Here is a 24,674-nt window from a genome sequence, read left to right as displayed (position 1 = left end):
AGCAGCAGCAGGATTTGAACCCAGGTCTCTTAGCTCTAAAATATCCTTTTACCACAGTGGACAACCTCCCCAGGCGGCTTTGTGGTAAAGAACTCACCTGCCAGTGCAGGAAAGGCGTGAGATGTGGGTTCAATTCCTGGGTCAGGAAGATCCCCTGGAAAAGGAAATGGCAACCCACTCTAGTATTCTTGCCTTGGAGAATCCCATGGACAGAGGAGCCTGGCGGGCAATAGTCGATGGGGTCATAAGAGTTGGACGTGTGCGTGCATATGTGCTCAGTCACTTCAGTTGTGTGATTCTTTGTGAACCTATGGACTGTGGCCCACTAGGCTCCTTTGACCTTGGGATTCTTCAGGCAAGAATACTGGAGTGGGTTGCCATTTCCTTCTTCAGGGGATCTCCCAACCCAAGGATCAAATCTAGGTCTCCTCATTGCAGGCAGTTTCTTTACCACTGAGCCACCTGGAAAGCCCAAGAGTTGGGCACAACTTAACAACTGATCACAGCACAACAGCCTTAATAATTTGCTACAGTCTCATTTTTCACTCATCCTAACATTATTGAGCATCTCTGATGCTCAAAGCACTGAGGGCACTGAAAGGGGTATACAAAGGAACAACATGCTTTGAGAGATGCAGATCCCAGGCTATGGGCCCATTGATTCAGAAGACATCTGGCCACCTGTGATGGGCCAGGCACTGTGTTAAGTCCTGGCCCTGCAGCGGAAGAGGGGGAAGATTGTCGCTGTCCTCGTGGAGCTCAGAGGAGCTGGGGAGGAGGCCACAGGCAGGCGACCGTGCTGCTGGGTGGTAAGTGCTCTCACGGGGTGGGCACACCTGACTCAGGACTGAGGGACTCAGAGGGCTTTCCTGATGGAGTGAGGTCTCAGCTGAATCTAAAGTCAGATCATAACTCAGATGCCCACGGGGCAGGCAGCTGAGGTCAGGAATACAGTAAGCTAGCCTCATTCTTAAATGGAGATACGCTCTGCTGCATATCAAATATATAGTCATATTCTTCACAGATAATGCTCTCTTCATTTTGCTTGAAACATGACTTGTGGAGTTAGAGAGATGGATGCTGAGAAGTATTGCCCTCTTCTAAATCAGCAGTGCAAATGTGATGATAAGTGGTAACTGCCTCTTGGCCTCCAAACGGGGAACGCGTAAGGAAGAGGTGAGAACCACAGCCCTGGGAAACCCAGTTGCCCTGTAGGTACTGCACCCTGTGGGGGCAGGTCTTCTGATGGTGGACATGTAGATAGTTTCCATGTTTTGGTCAGTATCTCTGATTACTTCCTTAGGATACATTTTGAGCAGTTTGAGGGTATAAACATCTTTAAGATTGATTTTTTTTTCAGAAATATTCTGCCAACTTACATTATCACCTTTCCAGTCTCAGGTTTTATCATTGCATAATGTATAGAAAAGATACTGCATTAATCTCTCACTTCCTTTATTATTGAAAAATTGTTTCATATATCTTTTGATCTTTGTATTTCTTCTTTTATGAATTGACAGTTCATATTCTTGGCCTGTTAAAAGTGTTTTCAGTTGTACAACTAATACATATTTAACACAAATAAGAAAATACAGATATGTGAAAAGAGAAACAAATACCTATAACTCCACCACTGACTATTAACCACTATTTTTTTGGTGTATGTATCCCAGGTCTACACCCAGTATCCATAAGTATATGTGTGTCTTTTGTTTTTTTTAATTAAGATCATACTATTGTTGCAACTTCATGTTTTTACTTACCAATATGGTGTGGAAACATTTTCAGGTTAAAAAGAACACATTCAAATCATTTCTGTTGGCTGTGTTGTATTTCATTGTAATGATGTACCAGAATTTAATCAATTTCCTAACTTAGACTGTTGGTCTAGGTTATTTTGGAATTATAAATATTCATTATTAAAAAAATAAATATTCATTATTTAACAAATCTTAGTAAGTATACTCAATTACTTTCCCAGGATAAATTCTAAAAGTAGAATTGTTGGATCAAAGGTTACATATTTTCTTAAAGCTTTCAAAACCTATTACCAGTTACATTACATTAAAAATTACACATTTCCCAAAATTTGTATCAGTTTATACTACCACTAGCAGTGTTTGAGAGTGCTCTGTAACAGATTGTACTAAGGTGACCTCAACAATCTCTTCCATCCCATATAGTTTCCAGAACTTTATCACTGCCCCATCAAAAGGTAGAGCCTAGGACTCCTCTTCTTGAACCAGGGAAGGCCTTTGTAGCTGCATTCCAGGTAAGCCTTTAAATCTGCCTCTACCAACAATGAACGACAAAAGTAATGCTATTTGACTTTTGAGGGCAGCACAAAAAACTGCCATGCACTCCCACTTTATTCTGTTTGGATGGTTGCTCTTGGAGATCAGCTACTATGCTGTGAGGAAGCCCAAGAAGCCTGTGGAGAGTTCCATGTGGAGAGGAACAGAGGCCTCCTGCCCACGGTCTAGCTGAGCTGCTGGGGGACAGTCAGTATCATCTTGCCGGATGGATCACACTCAGATACACTGTATGGAGCAGAGATGAGCCGTTTTCAGCTGAACTCCGTTCAAGGTGCCGATTCATGATCAAAATGAATGACTGTTACTGTTTCAAACTGCTAAGCTTTGGAGTGGTTTTGTTACACAGCAATAGATAACAGACACTTCTCATTTCCTCCCACTCTAGCTACCACTATCTTTTTTCTTCCCCTTCCATTTTTGCCAACAGGATATATAAAAGGGGTTTTAATAATCTGGCTCAATATTTTTAATAGGGCTTTAGTGCTTTTCTTATTTATGATAGATCTTGAAGATCCTTTAGTTCTATTTCTTTTCCTTGCTATTTTTTTATTTCAAAAATGTTTATTGCAAAAATTCAAAAACAACCTTGAGTATTTAAGTCCGAGCCAGGACTAGGGTAAGGCCATGGAGGTACCTGGGCATCAAATTTAAGGAGGCACTCACCCTCAGGGGCTGACCTGCCCTACTGGGACCCTGAAGATAAATGCCTCCTTAAATTTTGTACCCTATATACTTCCCTTGCTCACTCTAGTCCCAACCCTGTTTTAAGTCCACCCAACCCCACTTTCTAGATATAACTGTACTGGTTATAGCTTGGGTATATATTGCTCTAGACTTTTTCTAAACATGAACATATATATGTAACAATGTTATAAATTACATTATTAGTATATATGGATATATTACATTTAATAATTTACATTTACTACATTTACATTAAATTATATTTATGTTGTTAAATATATATATTTTAATGAAGATAGTAATAAATAGTAATATTTGTGTTTACAGAAATGTATCCTTGGACATCTTACGTCAATACTCACAAACTGACCTTTCTCCAGTTGCCATATTTCATAATAGACATATCCCTTTGTAATTCTTATTGCACATATTTCCCAGTTCTTTCATATGTAGCTTGATTTTATTTTAAACTTTATTTTTAAAAATTAGTGTTATCAAGTAGATCAAACTCTCACCTGAGTTATTTTTTCCATTGCTCTTATGCTAACAAAAACACTATTCAGCTATATTTCCCTATGCGTTAGTTTTTACATCCCTGGGACTTATGTCAATGTATGGTGCGAAAATGGGACCTCAACTGAGTTTTCCTCAAACGATCAGTATTCTTAACATCATTTGCTAAACTCTATGACCATCAGACGTGCTGAGGTTTGTGAATGTGATGCGGACAGGGTAGAGCAGATCGAGACAGACGAGATTCTGTTCCCCTCAGACCACAAGCTGTGATTCTGAGGTGGCAGAGGCTCCCAGGAAGACCCTGGTGAGGGCAGGGGGCGCCATCGCGATGGTGGAGGAAGGGGATTAGCAGTCAGCCCTGGAGCCCACTTTCCTCCCGAAGAGTCCACCCCCAGGGAAGGGCCTTTTGCTGTCTCTGTGTAGAGATGAGCAAGTCTTGCCAAAGAAGCACCTGGCAACTTGCCAGCCCAGGCAGGTGGCTCTCCCCCTAGAATCGAAGCAGGTGCTCGTGGAGTCTTCCGCAACGCGCCCAAGGCCAATGCCCCCATGACTGTCGCTCTTAGCTTTACCCCTCCATTTGACAGAGGGCCCCTTACCTTCGCCTGGTGACTTCTAGACTTCCTCCTCACTGTCTGGTACGCATGACTGGTATTGGCTGGGCCCCCTCCTCCCCCACAGCCCTGCATAGGCACAGATGACAGCTAGAGGGAAGGGGCAGAGAGGGTGAGCAGAGGGACTGAGCCCTATGCACTCCAGTAACCTCTGGAGGCCATCACACCCCACTCATAACCACGCTCTCCTCTAGGGCAGAGACCAGGGCTTGGGGAGGCGACATCGGCCTCTGCCATGAACAGCCTGTGCCAAGGCTATGGGGAGGAGCCAGGGGAGAGGTGGGCCACCTCTCTGGGAACTCCACAGCCCAGGGGTGGTTTCTGAATGGAGCAGCCCCTCCACCCCTGCCCGTAGAATCCCTTCTGGGTTTTCCCTTCCTCCGTTCTCAGAGAAGCCTCCCCACCCACCTCCCATTCTCTATCCTGCAGAGCACCTACCACAGTTTTCTTTTTCCCCTCACCTGTCTGTCTTTTCCTCTAGAGCGTAAGCTCCGTAACACCACGCCTTTCTCCTCTATTTATCCCCAGCTTCTAGCCCAGTGCAGCACTGGAAAAAAATTCTCAAATGTCTTTTAAAGCTTTTTGCTTAGAATTCCTGTATTAGTGATTTTCCTTTGTTGGAGTTGGCACATGCTCTCTCTGCCTGCGATGTCCTTTTTCCTCCTCACTTTCCTTGGGAACACCCACTCATCATTCAACAGCCAGCACACCTGCCCCTCCTCTAGGAAATCATTTCTGAAGTCAGTATGGAACATCCCAGGCAGAGGTGAGTTTGTCAGGCCCTGGAACGAGGACCCTTTATTTTGCAGGGATTATCTGAGGACCCTCTCCTGCAGGGGAGCTCTCCTAAGGTGCAGAAAACAACTTGGAAGGACAGGCAGGCGGTGCTCAAATCACAGAAGCCCCAGCTTCCAGGCTGGCAGCCCGGGTGGGGGAGGGAACCAGCTGGTGGGCGAAGCCGGTTTATCGATGCTGATGCTGCCGAGAGCCCTGGGGAAATCAAGGTGAAAGGCAGCAATCCTGCTCAGGAGGAGGCCCACCCCTGTGTATCAATCAGAGGGGCTGAGACAGGGTGGAAAGCTGCTCGGGCCGTCTGCCAGGGGCCAAGGTGAGGACAGAGACCCACAGCCACCACCAGGGCCCCCCGTGGCCCCAAGTAAGGCCCTAACCCCTGCCTCGGGCACTGTGGGTAGTCACAGAGTCAGCTTTTCCAGCCTAGTCCTAATTCTGAATGTCTGAGCTTGGTCTTAGAAAATACGGTCACTGGAGCCGTAAGGGCTGGCTGGTAGAAATCCTCTGCTCTTGGCATCGCATCAGGTACCGGGTGGTGGAGAAACAGGCGTACTCAAGTGGTCTTGGCCCTGGTAGGGGAGGCCACTGATCCCCCGGGGGGCCTCTTTCACCCTCTTGTGGGCCTGTCAGCCTGTCAACCAGGGCCCAGGGAAGATGCAGAGATGCCCCGGGAGGCTGGAGCAGGCAGGGAATGACAAAAGCGGGGACACAGAGAGGGAACTCGAGGGAAGACGAGAGGCCCGCAGAGAGGCTCCAAGCCGCCATCCGCTCGTGAGGTCAGGCAGCTAAAGAGGTGACCCAGGGCTATCAAAGCAGGGAAGAGGGGAGGGTCAACCCCTCCCCATCCGGCTGCCCTGGCAGAGGAGCAGGCCTGGCACCCCACCTGCTCTGCCCGGTGCCGAGGCCATCTGAGCAGAGGAAGATGTCAAAGAGAAAACCCCCAAATCGGATTGAGGCTCCTGCTCCCCCTTAATGAGGTTCATTATCAGCGGCTCTGATCCTTGTAAAACCCAGCAGGCCGGATTAGGGGCAGCCTCTCTAATCTGGCTGACTCCTCCCTGCTGGGCAGCCAGTCCAGGCCGGCTCTCACAAACAAGCCCTCTCTCCTGCCTCCAGGGAGAGCGGAGATGTAGGCCACCTGGCTGAGGAGAGTCAGGCAGGTGTAAGCCAAGGTTCCTGGAGCAGGACTGAGCATCAGGCCAGGGGCTCCCTAGGAGGGTGGGGGGAGGAGGAGGTGGCATTGAGGGGCTCCGGGCACAGAGGGCTCTGTGGGCAGTGGGGGATGGCCCGTCCAGGAGTGAGGGGCTGTGATAAGGCCCCTTGATCCCCCCTGAGGTGACTGGATCCCAGATGAGGCTGGGTTCTGCACATTCTATCCAGACCTGGATGGGCTTCCCTGGGTGGCTCAGTGGTAAAGAATGTGTCTGCCAATGCAGGAGACAAGGGTTCGATCCCTGGGGTCGGGAAGATCCCCTGGAGGAGGAAATGGCAACCCACTCCAGTATCCTTGCCTGGGAAATCCCACGGACAGAGGAGGCTGATGGGCCACAGTCCACGGGGGTCACAAGAGTTGGACACGATTGAGTGACTCAACAACAGCAGCAGCAATCCAGACCTGGACGCTAGTAGCAAGTTAAAGAACACACCGGTGCTTGCCTTAACAAAATAATTTATTCCACAGCCCCCGCTAACAGTGGAGGGGAGTGGGAATCGAGCCTGCGGACAGCGTCACCCTCCCCTATGACCCTTTTAACCTCTACACGATGGGAGGTGACCCTCGAGAGGGACGGCGCTCTCCTCGCTCCAGATCCCCCACAGTCATAGATTAGCATCTATTTTGGAGACTAAAATCAAAAGACAGAAGACCCAGATCGGAGAGATGGGTTGAGCCCGATGCAGAAAGCACATTCAGAGCAAAGGCTTCACTGGCCCTCTCACAGCTAAGGCACTAGAGACCCAGACAGCCCTCCATAAACCCCACACCCCAGCCCAGTACCGTCACACCCCGGCTCCAGCCTGTGTTTCTCCTATACCCAAGGTTTGGGAAAGGAGCCAGCCAGAGGCTCTCCTCCCAAAGACCTCACCTGGGAGACCAACATGACTTCCAGAAGCTTCCAGGGCCCCTTCCAAAGCCAAACCCCACCCGGGGGTCGGGGCGGGGGGCGGGTCTGAGGGACTGGAGGATGGGCAGGCACAGAGGGCCATAGGCAGTCCTTCCTTCTCTGGCACAAAGGGCTGTTTGCAGCAGGACGGACGGAGTCCTGGGAAGCAGGGAGGGGGTCCACTCCAGTCCCGGGGCCCCTCCTCCGGAGAGGGGAAACCTTGGACACTGCAGCCTCATTGGCCCCACTTTAGGGCCAACGCCAAGCGGGAAACACTGAAGCTTCGGGGAGAATGAGGCAGGACTTCAAATAAGCTGAAAAAGAGGAATTTGGCGCTGAAAGGCTGGGGACGGAGCCTCCCGACCCCGCTGCCCAAGGCTGCCCTTGCCTGTGTTGACAGATGAACCCGGGCCCTGTGCACATCTCCCTGTCGATGGATCATCCCTTTCCAGAAGCCCCGGGGAGGTTTCACCGCAGCAACTGGTTTTGCTGGGTGTCCCTGGACAAGGAGCAAGGGGAGGGGGGCAGAAGGGGCTGGAAGAGCCGTGGACGGCAGCTTCCTATACTGCCCCACTCCCAGGTTGGACAGTTCAGGCAGCAGGGAGGCTGGCATAGCCCTTCAGAGCCTTTATCCTGGCCCGGAAGTAGGTGTACACGGCCAGCAGGCCCATGAAGGACAGGGAGTAGAGCCCCACGCAGAGGCTAATGTCCAGGTGGGAGAAGTTCCCGCCCAGTACCTGCAGCCACTGGCCCTGGCCCTGCCCGGCCCCAGCCTCGGGCTCCCCGTCAGGGATGCCCGCCAGCTGCTGGGAGCCGTGGCCCACTCGCCCCAGCTCTGAAGGGCCTCCGGGGAGGTTCCTCCCAGCCAGGAACTCGGCCAACAACACGGCTCCTGTGTCTCTCCTGCTCAAGCGCTGCTCCCCCTCTGGCTGCTCCGACTTATCCCTGTGAAGCTCCACTACTTGCTCAGGAGCTCCCGGGTCGGGCTCATCTGTGGCCGCACCGAGGCCAGCCTGCATCTTGGGGTGATTTGCCCCAAGTCCAGCCACTGGCATGGTGGCTCCAGGGGCCTTTATCCCTGAGCCCACGGGGATCTCAGCCTTCTCAGGGGCCAGGGTAAAATTTCTGGCTGCCAGCTCCAGCTCCACCTGTTTGGGGATGACTGTCATCCTCTGTGCACCCCTCCGGGGGCCCGGCCCAGCTGAAGGAAGGTCTAGGATGATGTTGCTTGGGGAGAAGTGGGTCTTCAAGAAGTTGAGGGTGTTGTCCAGGTCCCACACAGGCGCGCCCCGGAGTTCATTGTGGCAGGCGGAACAGAGCTCGCGGGGCGGCCACTGCACCTTGGGGAACTGGGGGTCCTCGCTGGGGGCACCTGGGAATAGAAGCACACACATAGGCTGCCTGTGACATGCTGGACACCCGGAAACCCAGATCTCACCCTTCCATTCACGATGCCAGCTCCCTCATCTGCACAAAGTGGGCATCGCTGCCCCGGGAAAGGATGGGCAGATAACAGACCTGGCACAGGGCCTGGCCCACAGCAGGGCCAACAGTAGTGCCCGTCTGGACTAGGAGGTTCCTCCCCACCCCCGCCCCCAGCACTCCAGTTTCTCCCCCAGCCACTTCCCCGTGTTAACCCACTGTCTCTGTCACCTTCACTGCTGGTTTGTACCCCAGGACCAGACATTGGAAAGGGCAAGAAGACTCAGAAAGATCTGTCTGGCAGGCTTTGGTAGGTCCATTAGCATTAAGCCTCTTTGCATTTTTTCTGAAAGTTCCCAAGTTTTACATGGGTAAAGATACATTCTTTTTGTAATGTTTTTAAAGCAAGAGTTCAAGGCACAGGGTAGTTTCCCGGCTTCTCCTGTACCGCCTGCAGCCCTCTAGGGTAGATAGCGTGTAGTGGAATTTCTGAGCTTCCTTGGTAGTTCAGCTGGTAAAGAATCCGCCTGCAATGCAGGAGAGCCCGGTTCAATTCCTGGGTCGGGAAGATCCCCTGGAGAAGGGATAGGCTACCTACTCCAGTATTCTTGGGCTTCCCTGGTGGCTCAGATGGTAAAGAATCTGCTTGCAATGCGGGAGACCTGGGTTTGATCCCTGGGTTGGGAAGATCCCCTGGAGGAGGGCATGGCAACCCACTCCAGTATTCCTGCCTGGAGAATCCCCATGGACAGAGGAGCCTGGCGGACTACAGTCCATGGGGTTGCAAAGAGTCAGACACGACTGAGTGACTCAACACAGCACAGTGGAATTTCTTCCTCAGGTGGGTCCCAAGGGCTGGGTGCCTGGATGGGGGAAAGGACACTTGGGAAGACAGACAGGAAGTTGCCCTTCCTGCCAGGCCACTGGGGCCCCAAGTGGGGCCCGTTCTGTGGGCAGAGCCCCAGGCTGAGCCCCAGAGGGCCTGCCACCAGTCCCTTGCCCAGTGTCACCAGGGGAATCGCAATCAGCCCATCTCTCCTGGAGGAGGCACCTCTCCTGAAGGGTCTGGGCAGAATAAAGCAGCAGCAGTAAGTGATGTAAAAATCAGATGGGTTATTTTGGGGGCAGGAGCAACATGGAGATTCCAAGGGTTCAGTAAGTGATAGTGAGCAGACCTTGCAAAGTGAGCACTCCATTTGCACCTGCTCATTATTGTTACTGGCTGATCTGAAAGGGCAGTCCTAGAGTGAGTAAGGGCACTGACTTCCTGGACCTCCAGCAGCAGCTGGGCCCCCAGGGAAGCCGGGAGCCTGCAGGTCACACGAGGCTGGAGGCTCAGATGAGCATTTGGCGGCAGGGGCGGGGCAGGGGCAGGGAGAGAAGGGGTGGGAGGAGAGACGGCACGGCACGTGTCTTCTTTTGAGGTCCTCCAGAAGGCCCCAGGAGACACAGACAAGGGCAGCCGCCTGCACCACCACCTGCTCCGCAGGCTCCTTTAACCTCAGCCTGCCCTGGGCCTTATCCCCCGCCTCCCACCCCTGGGAGGTCTGTCCCAGCCAATCAAGCTTCCTCTCTCCCCGCAGAGCAGCCCAGGCTTCCATCTACAGATGGCTGCTGGTCACCCCTGGAGTTTAATGCTTTTGTCTGTGGGACCCATCAGACTCCTTAACACAGGGGAATAGAAAACACTGTAAACGAGGGAAACGCAGAAGACAAGGCCTCCTCCTATGAGAATGGGTCCTTGGCTTCCAGGAAGGTTTTTCTTCCCAAGCACGTTTTATCATTAGACCCTTCCCAGGGGGGTGGAAAAACCCAGGTCTTTTCTCTTTACTGGTTTGAGAAAGGGGTCAATAGCCAGAAAGCCGAACAGGGGAGCCAGCAAAAGGGACCCCAGCAGCAGGCTAGAGGGAGTGGCTGTGGTGTTGGGCAGAGAGAGAGAGCAACAGCTTTGGAGGCCCAGGATCTCAGGGTGCCGAAACCTCAGTCTCCTCATCTAGAAAATAAGTCTAGTGATGCTGGCATCCATCAGCAGGGCTGGGAGCGCCCGTGAAGGGGCTCCGAGTGTAAGCAGCACCGTGACACATGGACTGTTACCTAGGGGGACAGTCAGGGTCCCGTCTCCTGCCTCTGGTCCAAGACTCCCAAGTTCCCCCACCTCACCCTCCCTCTGCAGGAAACTCCGGCCTTGGAGGTGGCCCTTCCTTACCTGCAAGGCGAGCATTGACCTTGTTGTGGCTGGACCAGAACCAAAGGACGGCACTGTTCAGACTCCCGACCCGGTGCATGGAGCCAGCAGCCATCTGCTCAAAGTGGCCAGCACACTCTCGGCAGCCAAAGAAGAAGCGGACATAGCCCCGGATGGCCTGGAGGACCTCCTGGGCCTTGGCTACAGGGAAGAGGACACTGTCAATCACCGGGGGCCCTACAGGTTGCTTGGCCCTGCCGATCCCACCACTGTCCCCACCATGGCCTCCTCTACACAGGGCACACACGCCGGGCCCACCTGATGCGGGGACTGGTCTCCTTGCCTACTTCCCCTTCTAGGGGTGGTCATGGCTCTAACGCCATCCCTCCAAACTCTTAAACCTCAGCCTCCCTTGTCTGCCTCTTATCCAGGCCCTCATCACTTACTCACACTTAGGATAAAGTCCAAACTCACTGTCAGGACACTCAGGCTCTTAGAGATGTGGCTGGAGAGTTAGGCAGGGGCTGGAGCGCCCACCACCCGACCTGTGGGTCCCTACCCTGCCCCTCCTGCTTCAGGCTTCCTGTCGTGACCTGCTGTCCATTGCGTCTCCTCCTTGGGCACTGCACACCCAGAGCCCATCCTGATCCGGTTCTGCACATCTCCTAATTCGTCTCCATCTCTCCTCAGTCCCCTCATGGCCTCCCACTGGGCTCTCTGGACTGGCAACATCACAGGCTCTGAGCCTCTTCTTGCTCCCACAGGGGCTCCTCCCTGAAGATACCACTGCTCCCCCAAACCCACCCTACTTGAAGCCCTTTGTCTTCCACACTCCACACACCTCAGGGCTGGAGGTGGTGGAAGTACCCTCCCTGCTGTTGGTTGCATCCAGACTCTCTCTCCTTCCTGCAGTGAAACCCCCCAGCCCTTTAAAAGCCTGTCTCCTAGTCCCACCCCTCTACCCACTGGGACCTCAGCACCCTGCTCTCTGTCCTGCTCACCACCATTCCCTGGGCCTTTGGTTTGAGCAACTTTGGTGTCCACACCAAGGTGTGCCTTGCCTCTCACCTCCTCAGTTCCCTCAGCTCCTGTGTCCACCCCCACCGCCCCTTATGCCTGCCCTCACGCTCTGTACCTCACCCCTCTCGCCTCCTCCAAGATTTCACTCCTGTCCATATTTTCATTTGCTATGGCATCATCCATTTCCTCCTTGTATGGGCTCCTTCCGACAGGAGGAAAATAACTACAATAAAGAAATTTCTCTCTGACCCGACTCATACCCCAGTCACTCCCCCTGTACCTCGAACTTCTCCCCGGCTCATCTCTCTTCAGCCCAAACCACCCAGGCCTTTCTCTCCACTAAACCCCTGAAACAGCTCTTGCCAGCAAGGTCCTCCCCTTGCACCACCGCCCCCCCCAGCACAGCAGCATCCACTCAGCTGTGTCCTCCCCCTTGAAACTCTTTATGTTGGGGGCCTTCTTGAAATTGCAACGGCGGCTCTTTCTTAGTCTCCTTAGCTGGCCCCTGCTCCTTGAGCAGAGGTCTGGAAGCTGAATGCCCCAGAACTCAGGCCTATTTGCACTCTTCTCTGCCCACTCGCTAATGGACTCATCCAGTCCCCAGGTCTTAACTACCATCTATATGCTGACGACCACAAGATTTGTGTCTCTGTCATGGACCTCACCCCAGAGCTGCAGACTCACCTGTCTGCATCTCCATTCAGAGATCCCATAGATGCAGACAGTTACGTGTGCCCTTTCCCCATCTACTACCACCCTCGAGCCTTCCCATTTCTCAGCTCATAGAACCATCACCCACCTGACGTTCAGGCCCAAGTCCAGGGTCCAACCAAAGTCCTTGATCCTGCACATTCTTTATCCAATCCCTCATTGAGTCATTTCAGCTCTGCCTTTAAAACATACCCAAATCTGCCCACTTGTTACACGTGCTCACCTAACAACTCTAGCCCGAGCTGCCACCGCCTCTCCTGGACAAGTTCCACAACATCCTAACTGGCTGCCCCGCTTCCACCTTGTCCTGCTCTAGCCCACCCTCCACCCAGTCATCTCTCTAAAGCATCCCTCCCCTGCCAGTGGTCTCCGGTAGATTCTCATAATGCAGGGACTGAAATCCAACTCCCGCCCTCCCCAGGACCTCCAAGTGCCCACTCTCTCTCCTGCCGCCCCCTCCTGGCCCCCTCTGGTGCTGCAAACACGCCCCACTGGTTTCCTGCACTTGCTAGTCCTTGACCTGTGTTACAGGCTGAACCGCGTCCTCTAACGTTCTTACGCTGAAGTCCTCACGCCAGTCCTTCAGAATGTGACTGCATTTGGACACAGCATCTCTAAAAAGGTGATTAAGTGAGAAAGAGGTCACTGGGGTGTATCCTATTGCATATGACTGGTGTCCTTGTAAGAAGGGGACATTTGGGGACACAGCCAGAACACCCACAGGGAGGACCTTGTGATGACCCAGGGAGACGACGGCCATCTACAAAACCAAGGAGAAGCCTCCGTGGAACCCACCCTGCCAACGCCTTCATCATGGACTTCCAGCTTCCAGAACCGTGAGAAGACACGTTTCTGTTGTTTAAGGCCCAGAGTGTCTCAGCTCGTTGTGGTGGCCTGAGCAGACTCAGGCGGCCCAGGGGGGCTCCTGTCCCAGGCATCCCACCACTGCTTCCCTCTCATCAATCAGCTCTCAGCACTGGGCCCCTCCTCAGAGAAGCCTCCCCTAGCCAGCCAGCCTGTCTGAACACGCAACCCCTCCCCAGAGCCCCCCTCACCCCACCACAGGCTCTGTCTTCCTCACAGACCCACCATCACACCTGAAGTGACCTGTGTGTTTATTGTCTGTCTCCTGCCACTGGAATATTGTCCCCTCGAGGCAGGGATGTCTCGCTGCAAGCACCGCTCTCCCCCACCCCTAGCGCGGGGCCTGGCTCTTCAGAGATGCTCTGTACATCGCAGCTGACAGACCAGCTGGCTGTCCGCACGCCCGGCCGCACCTCCCCTTCCCTCTGTCCCCGCACAGGCCACTCCTTGGTCCGGGACTCCGGTCCGTCTTTCCCTTCACTGACCTCCAAGTCCTGCCCTTCCCAACAGTGTGGAGCACTCCCTCGCTCCCCCAGCCCCGCGCATCCTCCTCTCCCCGCTGCCCCCGTGCCCACCTGCCCCACAGTCCACTGGGGGCAGGGCACGTCCCTCCCACCTTTGTGTCCTCCAGGCTGGGCCAGGGCCTGGCATGAGCCTGGCCCTCAGTGAACGGGGCTGAGCTGGGTGCCCACCCATTCAGTCGTTTCGTGTGGCTGAGGGGCAGGGTGAGTGATGGAGAGCAGTTGCACGGTTTGGGGACAAAACAGGCTGCAAAGCGGACAAGGTTTCCCCAGCTTCCCCTAGAAAATGATTTTTCAGGGGAAATACAGTAAAGTTGTTCAGAGTCCACGTTATTAGCTGCATAAATTGTGAAGAAGACATACATTTTTTTTTTCTTTACAGGAGTATAAAAAATAGAACCAGATCTCTTTCATGAAGAGTAAAAATAAAGCAAACTTGTGGCTTTGAGAAAGCCAGGGCATAGCCTCACACCCCTGAGTTTGTGAGGCATCACCCTGGGGGCCATGAGCAGGACGGAGTGGCAGGCCAGGCCCTCCCTGCTCTGGGTCCACACTGATCATGTGTCACCAGCTGCAAACGCTGACTCCCCTAAGTTCAGGCCTGCAGCAGGGCGCCAGCAGAGGGCGGGATGGGGTGGGCTGAGGCACAGCGGGTGCCCGGGCCTCCACTCACCTGTTTCCTGAGAATGGTCCGCGCCTTCCTGAGCTGCCTGCACGGTCAGAAAGTGGAACAGGATCCACAGGGAGCAGGGGAAGCCCCGGAAATGCGGCTCACTCCCCTGGCAGCCCACCCAGTTCACCTTCTCCGCGATCACAGTGCCCTAGGGGACACACAGGAGCGTGAGTGCACGTTCGGAGAAGCAACAGGAGCTGTGTGGCGAGTGAGGAGAGCGGCTGGCAGGAGACTCCAGGTCTGCACGCAGCCCTGACACAAACAGTCCCTTTCTCAGTCTATCACCTCGAGGTGGGCATTTCCCTTCCCCTGGTGGCATCCAGCAAACGAGCAGGAGGGCTGAGAGATCGTGACACAGTCCAAGTCATGTCCCTACTCTAGCCTCAACCTCCCCCTCTGTAGAATGAGCGGTTCATCTCTAAGGGTCCTCAGGCTCGACCCCCTCCACCCCCACACACGTCTGTGAGGTTCTGCACCTCTGCTGCTGGCTGACGTGCCCACCTGTGCAGACAGTGGTGACAGCAGGAGCCCAGAAAGCGCCCCTGGAGGGAAGCTGTGTGGAGGAGCCCGGCAGGCAACAGGGGGCTGTGGTTAAAAAGCTCTCCCACCAGGGGCGTCTCACAACCAGCTCTAAAGCCCGGCTTAACTACTTACTGGCTGTGTGACCTCAGACACACACAGTTACTTGACCTCTGCTTCTCCATCTGCCCAATGGGAATAGTATCTGTCTTCCACTAATGTTGTGAAGATTAAGTGAGGTCTGGAGAGAGAGAGCTCAACAGACAGTGGTTCACTCATGACCAACGCAAGGACCCAACCAAGATCACGGCCTCCTTCCTAAATACGGATTGGTGACAAGGTCAGAGGGGACAAGGTGGACCCCTGCTGCTCCCATAGATGTGGAACATGGAGAAGAGCTTCTTTGCCTCCCGGACTCACCTCCTTCCTGCTGTCCAGCGCATTTTTAAAGAAACCATAGGGAATTTTCTTTCTCTGCTGCTTCTTGAGCCAGTTGTTCATGGACTGCAGGAAGTTCTGGACTAAGGGCCGGCCATGGAAGTACTATGGGAGCGATAAGCAGAGAGTGAGAAGCAATTCCCTGGGAGTTCCCCTGGGGAGGGCAGTGGGGGCAGGCGGAAGGGGGCTGAGGTAGTTTTCTGGAATGTTCCAAAAGCACCAGGAAAACATCCTGCCTAAGACCCAAATGTGACGGGAAAAAAACACCCAGATGTGGGCTCCTCACTCACTACCTTTGCCCTGGGACACCTGGGAAGGTGAGGTGGAGGGCTGGGCAGAGGCGCTCAGGGGGGCTGGGCCCTCAAGGCCGCCCCCCCCTTCAAGCTGCAGGCTGGGGCCCTGACCCCTGACCACACGCCCACTGGGAGGAAGTCGGAGCACCTGTGTCACTGCCCAGGGCGGCTGGGACCCCTAGACCACACGGGCCTCTGTTCAGGTAATCTTCTGATAGACCAGCTGATTAGCGAACTGACCAGCTGGGCTGGGCTGGCAAATGACCTTTCATTTGTATTCCACGGGCTGCCAGTGGCGGCCAGGCAGCTCAGGGGCCAGAGCCGAGATCCAAATCTTGATGGGAACTCCTCGTGGTCTCTGAGGAGCAGGAAAAGCTACTCTGAAGATAAGTCAACTCAAATCTGATTAGTATCAGCACTTTAAAACCACAAGGACTCCAGGGAGGAAGATGGATGTGTTGTGTGTGTGTGTGTGTGTGCACGCATGAGCACACGCACGAGCATACCCAGGGTGGGGGAAGGAGAGAGAGGGCTGCAGTAGCAGAGTAGGTCAGAAAAATCACCAAGAAGGTCAGGAGGACAATATGGAGAAACTTGAGGGAGCAGAGCACAGTGAAACATTTGTAAGAAGATGGAAGCTGGAGACAGGAATGATCCCGAAACAGAACAACCTGCCAAGGGATCCAGTCCTCCGAGGAAGTCATGGCATGTTCTTATCAAACCTCCAGGCAGGACACTGTCCCCCAGCAGGAGAAATGGCCAGAAAGAATCCTGTGCCTTGACATGCTGCCTCTCGGTCAGCTCACACCGGCCTCTGGGCTCTCAACACAAATTTACAGCTTCAAGTCAGCATTTCTCACTGACCTTCACCCGCTGTCCTGATTAGGAAAGATGACGCCCTCTAAGGCCGCGGTGTCAGGAGGAAGGATGAATTAAGGGGCTCTGGACCGCAGGGAGTCACCCTGTGCTGGGAGCAGGGAAACTGGTGACCACATGCCACCTAGTGGCCAGTCCTGCCAGCTGCTTCCGTGAGGGAACAGGGAGATCCCTGCTGGGCCGCAGGGCAGACCTACAGTCGGCAGGTCCCCAAGGCTGAGCAGGCGGAGGGAGCTCTATGCCCTCCAGGCTTTCTTCGGTGCCCCAGGCACGCAGTGGGCCAGAGTGACAGTTAGCTCAGACACGCGTGAGATGCAACGATGCTAGCATCCACCCATGGAGTTTTACTCTGAGAAATACAGATAAGCTAAAGCACAAAGGAGCACTCTGCAGTCAGACACCTTGTCAGAGCTCAAGGAACGGTGTGTGTGCTCAGTCATGTCCGACTCTTTGCAACCCCACAGACTGTAGCCCACCAGGCTGCTCTGTCCAAGGAATTTTCCAGGCAAGAATACTGGGAGTGGGAGGCCATTTCCTACTCCAGGGGAATCTTCCCAACGCAGAGACCCGAGTCTCTTGCATCTCGTGCTTTGGCAGGTGGATTGTTTACCACTAGTACCACCTGGGAAGCCCCTCAAGGAATGGTAGCTGCTCCCATTACTGCTACTCAGGAAGAAGCAACCACACAACAAGGGCAGGGCCGGAGGTCTCTACAGTCTCAGCGGCTGTGCTGCTCGGCCCAGAGGCCCCCGAGCCCTGCCCTCTGGCCCACAGCTCCCACCTCAAGTCTGCCTCTGCCCCAGGGCCAGCCCTCTCCTCTCTGAGGGGCATGTCTTCTGGCAGGGAGAACTTCACCCCAAACTCAGTTCCAGCGCTGCTGAGGGCAGAAGCTCGGTGGGCAGCACTTAAGCCTCTGCCTGGTCAGGACTTTCCTGGGTCGACTCCTTTTCCCTCACACAGGGGTGGGGCGGGGTGCAAACCAAAAGCAGCTCTGAGTCCAGCTGAGAGACGCAAGCAGCACTCGGGTGACAGCCCCGCTGGGAGGAGTCCTTCAGAGAGGACTGGGCTGTGGGGTGAGGGGGTGCCTCCCAGCTTCCTGGCTGCCCCTCCTCATGCGTCGAGCAGGAAGACAGCCTACAGAACTATTCCAGGATTCTCTCCCCTCTCCTGATTCTCTGGGCCAGCCACCCCAGGCCTCAGCCACTTGAGGACCAAGTGACTCACAGGGCCAGTGGGGAAAGGCTCTATGATCAGACGGGGCTGAAGAACAGGGGCCCGGTCTGCATGGGACACCTGAGAGAGGCCGAAGGCTGTCTCAACTGAGACTGGAACGGCATGGTGACACGCACTTGCCACCTCACAGGGTCCTCGGTGTGACCACCCTTGCCTGTCACTAAGCCAAGTGGACCAGGCCAGGTCTGGTGAGGCGGGATGAAGGGCTAGGCAGGCAGCAGTTCCCGACGGAGAGGTGCAGACCACCCCAAGAGGGAGCCCCAGCTGTCCCAGACCTGCGCCAAAAGGAGGGGCTCAGACCTGCCCCCGGGGCGAGGGCGGCTGAGTCAGCAGTCAGCCTCTGAAGGGGACGGAGCCCGCATCTGACTCAGCATCCTGGGCAGCCAGAGCCTTGGGATTTAAGTAGGGCAGTGCTGGCAGGGGGCCTGGAGCCACAGAGAAGGGTGTGGGGAGGGAGGAGGCGGCAGGTGCAAAGAGAGGAGGCAGCCAGCATCTCATCTTCAGAGACGAGGAAGGAGCGCGGCAGAGAAAGAGCCCAGGCTCTAAACCTGGAGAGGGGTGTGTGTGTGTGTGTGTCTGTGTGTGTAAGGAGCGCGGCAGAGAAAGAGCCCAGGCTCTAAACCTGGAGAGGGGTGTGTGTGTGTGTGTGTCTGTGTGTGTAAGGAGCACGTCAGAGAAAGGGCCCAGGCTCTAAACCTGGAGAGGGGTGTGTGTGTGTGTGTCTGTGTGTGTGTGTGTGTGTGTGTGTAAGGAGCATGGCAGAAAAAGGGCCCAGGCTCTAAACCTAGAGGAGTGTGTGTGTGTGTGTGTGTGTGTGGTGTGTACGTGTGTGTGTGTGTGTGTTAGGAGCATGGCAGAGAAAGGCCCAGGCTCTAAACCTGGAGAGGGGTGTGTGTGTGTGTGTCTGTGTGTGTGTAAGGAGTATGGCAGAGAAAGGGCTCAGGCTCTAAACCTGGAGGAGTGTGTGTGTGTGTGTGTGTGTGTGTGTGTGTGTAAGGAGCATGGCAGAGAAAGGCCCAGGCTCTAAACCTGGAGAGAGGTGTGTACATATGTGTGTGTGTGCCTGGAGGTGTGTATGTGTATGTTAGTCGCTCAGTCGTATCCAACTCTTTGCAACTCCATGGGCTGTAGCCCACTAGACTCCTCCGTCCATGGGATTTCTCCAGGCAAGAATCCTGGAGTGGGTTTCCATTTCCTCCTCCAGGAGATCCTCCCAACCCAGGGGTCACACCCTGGTCTCTTGCACTGGCAGGCGGATTCTTCACCACCTGAGCCACCAGGGAAGCCGGCTCAGATTAGCTGTGCTGTGTTTAGCTGCTCAGTCGTGTCCAACTCTTTGCGACCCTATGGACTATAGCCTGCCAGGCTCCTCTGTTCATGGGATTCTCCAGGCAAGAATCCTGGAGTGGGTTGCCATTTCCTTCTCCAGGGGACTGAACCTGGAACCTCAGTTCAAACCCTGGCCATGACACCTCCTCCCGGGAGGCCTAAGGCAGGTCACTTGGGTAACCTGCGCCTCCTAAGGGGGTTAGTACTCGCCACCCTGAAGCGAGACTGAGAGGATTAAATGCCTGACACACATCAGGTCCTCTGTAAGTAGCAGCTGCACTTACATGGCTACTTACGTGGAGGAGCCATGCTGGCAGGAGACTACAGAGGAATGAGGAAGGCACGGCTAAGGCCAGGGAGCTTCCTCTGACTCTGAGTCTGAGAGGGGAAAGTAGAGACTCAGAGAAGCCTTCATTCCTTCACTGCGGGGTCCACGGCTTCTCGTTTACCACCGATGACAACAGGGAGTGAGAGGCCACAGTCCAGGCTCGGCCTGAGGTGGAGGACTCAGGCAGGCAGATGTGTGCAAATGGGAATATCCCCCGGGCATCCGGCCCCATGTCCCACCCACCTCCCTGCATAGGGAAGGGGGTTGTCCCGTGGGGCTGAGGGCCGTGTGACTGGGACGGCTGGTGGGTCCAAAGATTCGAACCCAACCACGAGCTCCAGAGGGAGGGGCCGGGCTGACTCCTCCAGGCGGGCACAGCACGGGCCTGCAGGGATGCACATGGGCCCCGAGTGGAGCTGCCGAATGAGGGGCCCCAGGGCCCGGCTCACCTGGGCCAGCACCGCCATGAACTTTTTCAGGGCTATCAGGCGCTGCCCCTCCAGGACGGAGAACTTGCCCACTTCTATCCGGAGGATGTAGTGCAGTGCGGATTCCAGGTCAGCCATGTAGATCTTGGAGCTGAGGACCCAGAGGGAGCCAGGGAGAGAAAGGGGTGATAACCATGGGGCAGGGGCGGAGGAGGAGCACCCATGGCCGGAGGGAGAGAAGAGGAGGCACTCCCGATGGTCACAGAGTCCTACACACTCATGTTTGGCTCTGCCAGTAACTAGCTATGTGACCCTGGGTGGATTACTTAATGTCTCTGAGCCTCAATGCCTCATCTGTAAGATGGGGATAGTAACAACTTGCTCACAGGTAGGTTGCTGAGAGGATTAAACAAAAGCACACATACAAAACCCTCAGTAGCTCCTGGCATAGAGTGGGGTCTTCCCTCTGCAGGCCCACAGCCCCACCCCTCTTAGCACTCACAAAAGACCACGAGAAGGCTGAGCTTCATACTCTGATCTGAACAAAGACTCCAAGGGGCAGATGAGTAGACCCACAGGGGCACCCACACAACATGGCTCTGGAGAAGACAGGTCCTCTGAAAGACCATGGGTTTGGCTGCCTGTCAAGGCTGAGACTGGGGTTTTGGAAATGGCGAAGTGGGGTTTCCAGTTATTTTGATTGCTGTTCTTGCAGCTGCCAGACCATGGGCATCAGGCGGGGATCCATCTCACACCTCTTGGGATGACCCCAACTCTGGGAGAAGGGTTGCAGGCTCCACGCTGGCTGCTTCACCCTGTGCCCATCACTGCTCTCGTGGGATCTGCACCCAGGGCCCTGAAGGACGGGCTGCTTCTTTACCCTTGCCTCCTGACCCCTGGGTTCTGGTTCTATGGTGGGCTAGCCCTGGGAGCTTGGACAACTCAACCCACCTCTCCAGCCACAGTGATCTCACAGGTAAAATGAACTTTTGTCCCACCTGCCTCCCAAAGTGGTGGGGAATCAGCAAGATCAGCTGTGGCCACCTGGGCTTTACCCTCCTGCCCAAGTCCCCTCTGCTCCCTTTCTGTGTCCTGGGGTCTCAGTTTCCATCTCCGCTCCTGTGTTCTGTGTCAAGGAGGGGCCCCCGACTAAAGGAGTTAATGGACAGAAGCACCAAGCAGAGCCCAGCACGTATGGCTAGAAGTGCCAGCCATCACAGCAATCTGAATAATCAGAAGAATTACAATTTGAATAATTACAATGATCACGCTCATTTTCTCTTTCCTTCTCTCCTGATTTACTAAATAACTCTCCATTAGCACTTTCCATCCTTAGAGTCCGTCATGCTGGGATGCAAAATCCTTCCTGGAGAGTCTGATGACCCCACTCCCACTTCTCCTGTGCATCCCCCTACAGGAGGCTACCCTTTGGACTCAGCTCTGGGCCTCCTGCTCAGCCATTTCCACATGGTACACTCCTGGGGGCCAGAGCAAGAGTCCACGGCCCTATCTCCCTGCCCTACAGGCAGAAATTCTACCCCCAGGCTGGACCTGAAGAGGCTGAGAGAGAAGAACAGTTTTCTTGTGCTTACAGCTGTGCACAAAGATACTGACTATGCTGAAGAAAAGTAGTGAGCTCCCCGACCCCAGAGGCATTCAAGTGAGGTCAGGTGCCTTCCTAGAAGGGATGCTGTGAAGGGACTGTAATCTCTGGGCAGGGACCATATCTGCCCTGCACAATCAGTATTCCTGGTGCCTAGCACATAGCAGGTACTCAAAAATCTGTGTTGGAGAAGTAATTGCTTGGGTGGGAAGTTGTTGTGGAGGCTGCAGATCATCCTCCCAAGCTGATTCTACTTGGTCTTGAATAGAGTTAAGCTTAAGGAATGCAGAAAGTATTCCTAACAGAATGCATCAGAAAGTATGCATTCCATCGTGAAGAACGCAGTCATCAGATGCTGCTGTTCCAACAGAAAGACTCTCCAGTGCGTGGCCACCAGCCCAGGTCCCCCTAAGGCCAAGGCCAGTCCTCCGGAGTCAGGCTTGTGACAAGGAACAGCGTGTGGAAGGAAGGGGTGGGCTGGGGGTGCTGTAATCCAAGGAGAAGGTGGAGAGGGGAAGGGATGAGGTGAGGTCTTACCGATCTGCAATTTTCCACACGGTGGGAGCTACCGCGCTGGTGGTGGCTGGCGCAGCTGTGGTCTGGACAGCCCCCCTGGTGCTCCCGGAAAACTTCCGCAGGTAAGTGGTGTAGAAAGACCTGGATTCTTTAAGCCTGTGAGGGAAGGGAATCACCGGAGAGAGGCAGTGAGCACAGAGGAGTGAAATCCCAGAGCTAACTCAGGATAAGACAGAAGGCCGGTGACTCCCCTGATGAAAATGTTTATTAAGAAATACTTGAACTTGGTTTGATCTTATCCTCAGTGAAGTCAAAAGCAAGGCACCCCCGCCTCATGTTAACCTTTCTAATCACTGGCCATGCTGTGCTAAGTCTGCTTAACACCAGTCTGAAGTCAAAATTCTACTTGGGAAAGAGGCTGGGCCTGTGAATTCCTCGACCTGCCCCAGAGAGGTGGGGGTGGGGGACAGGGCACTTTCGGAGCTGGTGGGTCTTCTGGGGAGAGTGCTACTTCTGGCTGCAGACTGGATGGTGGGTCTGATGATCCTCCCCAGAGACCAAAGATACAAAGGGGTGTGTGTGGCCTCAAGGAAGTGCACAAGCTGGCTCCAAGGTACCAGAGGCAACATCACGCCCCAAGGAGGTCAACGGAAGTTTGAGACTTGACTTCGAAAAAAAATCACAGCCACAACCCGTCAAACCACTAAAATTCTCAAGTCTCTTCCAATCTTTTTGACTTCCCTGTCTCTTCTCATAAAGAGGAGTCCTGAGGGCCGGGTGACGCCTCCTGGTTGGGGCCACTGGAGAGAAGGATGTGAAGCCCAGCCATGTGATGGGACACCCCGGGGGAGCAGCATCAAGAAACATTGCTTTCCACTCCACTGTCCCAGCCCGATGTTGATCAATGAGCAGATGGCTTGGAAGCAGCATCGTCACAAACCATTTTCCCCTTCACCAACTCCAAGAGCGGAAACAATGCCTCCGCTCCCACCAGGACGGGCCCATCCTGCCTCCTCTCCGGCTGCGCTCCTGACGAGCCCTGGCCCCATGCTGCCGGGTGACCGGGAGGACCAGGGGCCACACTGCCTGGCCCCGGAGCGGGATGGCACGGATGGCCCTGAGAAGCGGCTCACTGGACATCTCGGGCCGGCCTCGGTTTCCCTGGCCCTCGGGCTCCTGCCTGCGGGGCCGGGAGGACATCAATCATCTGCCCGGGGAGGGCATCGAGGCACCATCTGGTGCCATTTAACGGGCCATTCAGCAGCGGGAGCCTGACAGAGGGGCTGTGGCTGGCCTGATTGTTTTCTCTTGGCATTTTGGAACTGGCTATTGTCTGGCTCCTAATGAACTTTTCTGCAATTAGAAAACCAAAGGGAGGGAGGGTCAGGCATAGCTGAGTGCTTGCCAGGCCCGCAGCCTGCCAAGGAGTCTGTCTGGGAAGAGAGGAAGGTGGGGAATAGGGCCAGGGCTGCGGTGGGGTTGGTGCAGAAGCACTGGCGCTGGCTGGGTGCTGAGTGCGCCAGGGACCTGGGCCTGGACTGCTGAGCTGGGGGGCGGAGGTGTGTGTGCAGCGCCCTGGGCCCCGACTTCAGGCTGCAGACCCCCCTACCCTGCTGTAGGCAGACATCTGCTCCTCCTGCAGAGGGTGCTCCCTGCTTGCCCAGGGACTCCTCAGGAGACTTGCAAGACAAAGAACTCATCAGCCCCTGTGAAAGCTGGCGGCCTCTCCGGGCAGGAAGAAAGGAGAAACACAGGGACGGATGGGGGAGATGGGTGGAGAGACACTCACGCAGGGACCCGGGAGAAGGAGCCGTTCCGAGACAGCAGGTAGCAAGATGGGAAGCTGGTGACACCAAACTTGTTCACCACGTTACGCTCCGTGTTCAGGACCCTGCGCACCGCTATGCCCTGGTGCTGCGACAGGTCCAATGTCACCTGCAGAGACAGGGGGACATTGGGGCGGGGTGGCCACTGGGCAGAGGGAGCCCTGGGCACGCACCTGGGTGACAGCTGTGCTCCAGCCAGACTCTCAACCTTTCCAAGAGTAGGCTTTCGTGATGAGTGACAGCCACCAACCACATCCAACCCACAGCAAGGCGTGCAAACGCTGCCGCCTCGGAACTGTGCAGGCCACACATCTCGAATCTTTGAGGACAGTCCCAATTTAATGTAAATTTCTTTCCAACGAATTGCAAAAGGCATAATAAAATGTGGTTTCATTTTTATATTTGTAAGACTTTCCATCTATGTCCCAAATCAGAAAAGCACTGAGACACATAGTTTTGTTTTTAGACAGAGTTAAGAAGGAGAAGAACCCGCCTGCCAATGCAGGAGATCTAAGAGACGCAGGTTCGATCCCTGGGTTGGGAAGATCTCCTGGAGGAGGAAATGGCAACCCACTCCAGTACTAATGCCTGGAGAATCCCATGGGTAGAGAAGCCTATGGTCCATAGGGTCACAAAGAGTTGGACACGACTGAATCGACTTAGCACTAGCATTAAGAAGGAGAAATATAATATTAGGTAGTATTTATTGAGTATGTGTTATGTTTTATATATAAATTGCTTCATTTAATCTTTAATAATAATATAAACTATGATATAGGAACAATTGCTAGGAGACTAAGCCAGGTGGCACAGAATACCACGGCTGCTTGGGTTTAAATCCTGGCCCGATCAGACTAAATCTCTCCCAG

At 54.5% G+C, this 24,674-nt stretch overlaps 1 protein-coding gene across 2 annotated transcripts in view; it reads right to left on the bottom strand.

The window, feature by feature from the left end:
- Positions 1–6,570: 6,570 nt before the first annotated feature.
- QSOX1 (quiescin sulfhydryl oxidase 1) overlaps positions 6,571–24,674 on the bottom strand; it is a 40,750-nt gene continuing 22,646 nt past the window's right edge. Inside the window, exons 6-13 of one of the 2 annotated variants that reach the window (XM_065936156.1) lie at positions 23,769–23,914; positions 22,001–22,135; positions 19,882–20,011; positions 15,356–15,478; positions 14,417–14,564; positions 10,649–10,828; positions 8,169–8,392; positions 6,571–7,334 (exon numbers count right to left, since the gene is read on the bottom strand). In XM_065936156.1, the coding sequence (XP_065792228.1) occupies positions 7,326–7,334; positions 8,169–8,392; positions 10,649–10,828; positions 14,417–14,564; positions 15,356–15,478; positions 19,882–20,011; positions 22,001–22,135; positions 23,769–23,914 (1,095 nt within the window). In that variant the 3' untranslated portion in view covers positions 6,571–7,325. Of the gene's footprint in view, positions 8,393–10,648; positions 10,829–14,416; positions 14,565–15,355; positions 15,479–19,881; positions 20,012–22,000; positions 22,136–23,768; positions 23,915–24,674 lie in introns of both variants that reach the window. The other variant, XM_065936155.1, reaches the window with a different exon arrangement.

This window comes from Muntiacus reevesi, chromosome 5 (genome assembly GCF_963930625.1).
Source record: "Muntiacus reevesi chromosome 5, mMunRee1.1, whole genome shotgun sequence".
Classification (NCBI taxonomy): domain Eukaryota; kingdom Metazoa; phylum Chordata; class Mammalia; order Artiodactyla; family Cervidae; genus Muntiacus; species Muntiacus reevesi.
This window is presented reverse-complemented; position numbering and strand designations above follow the sequence as displayed.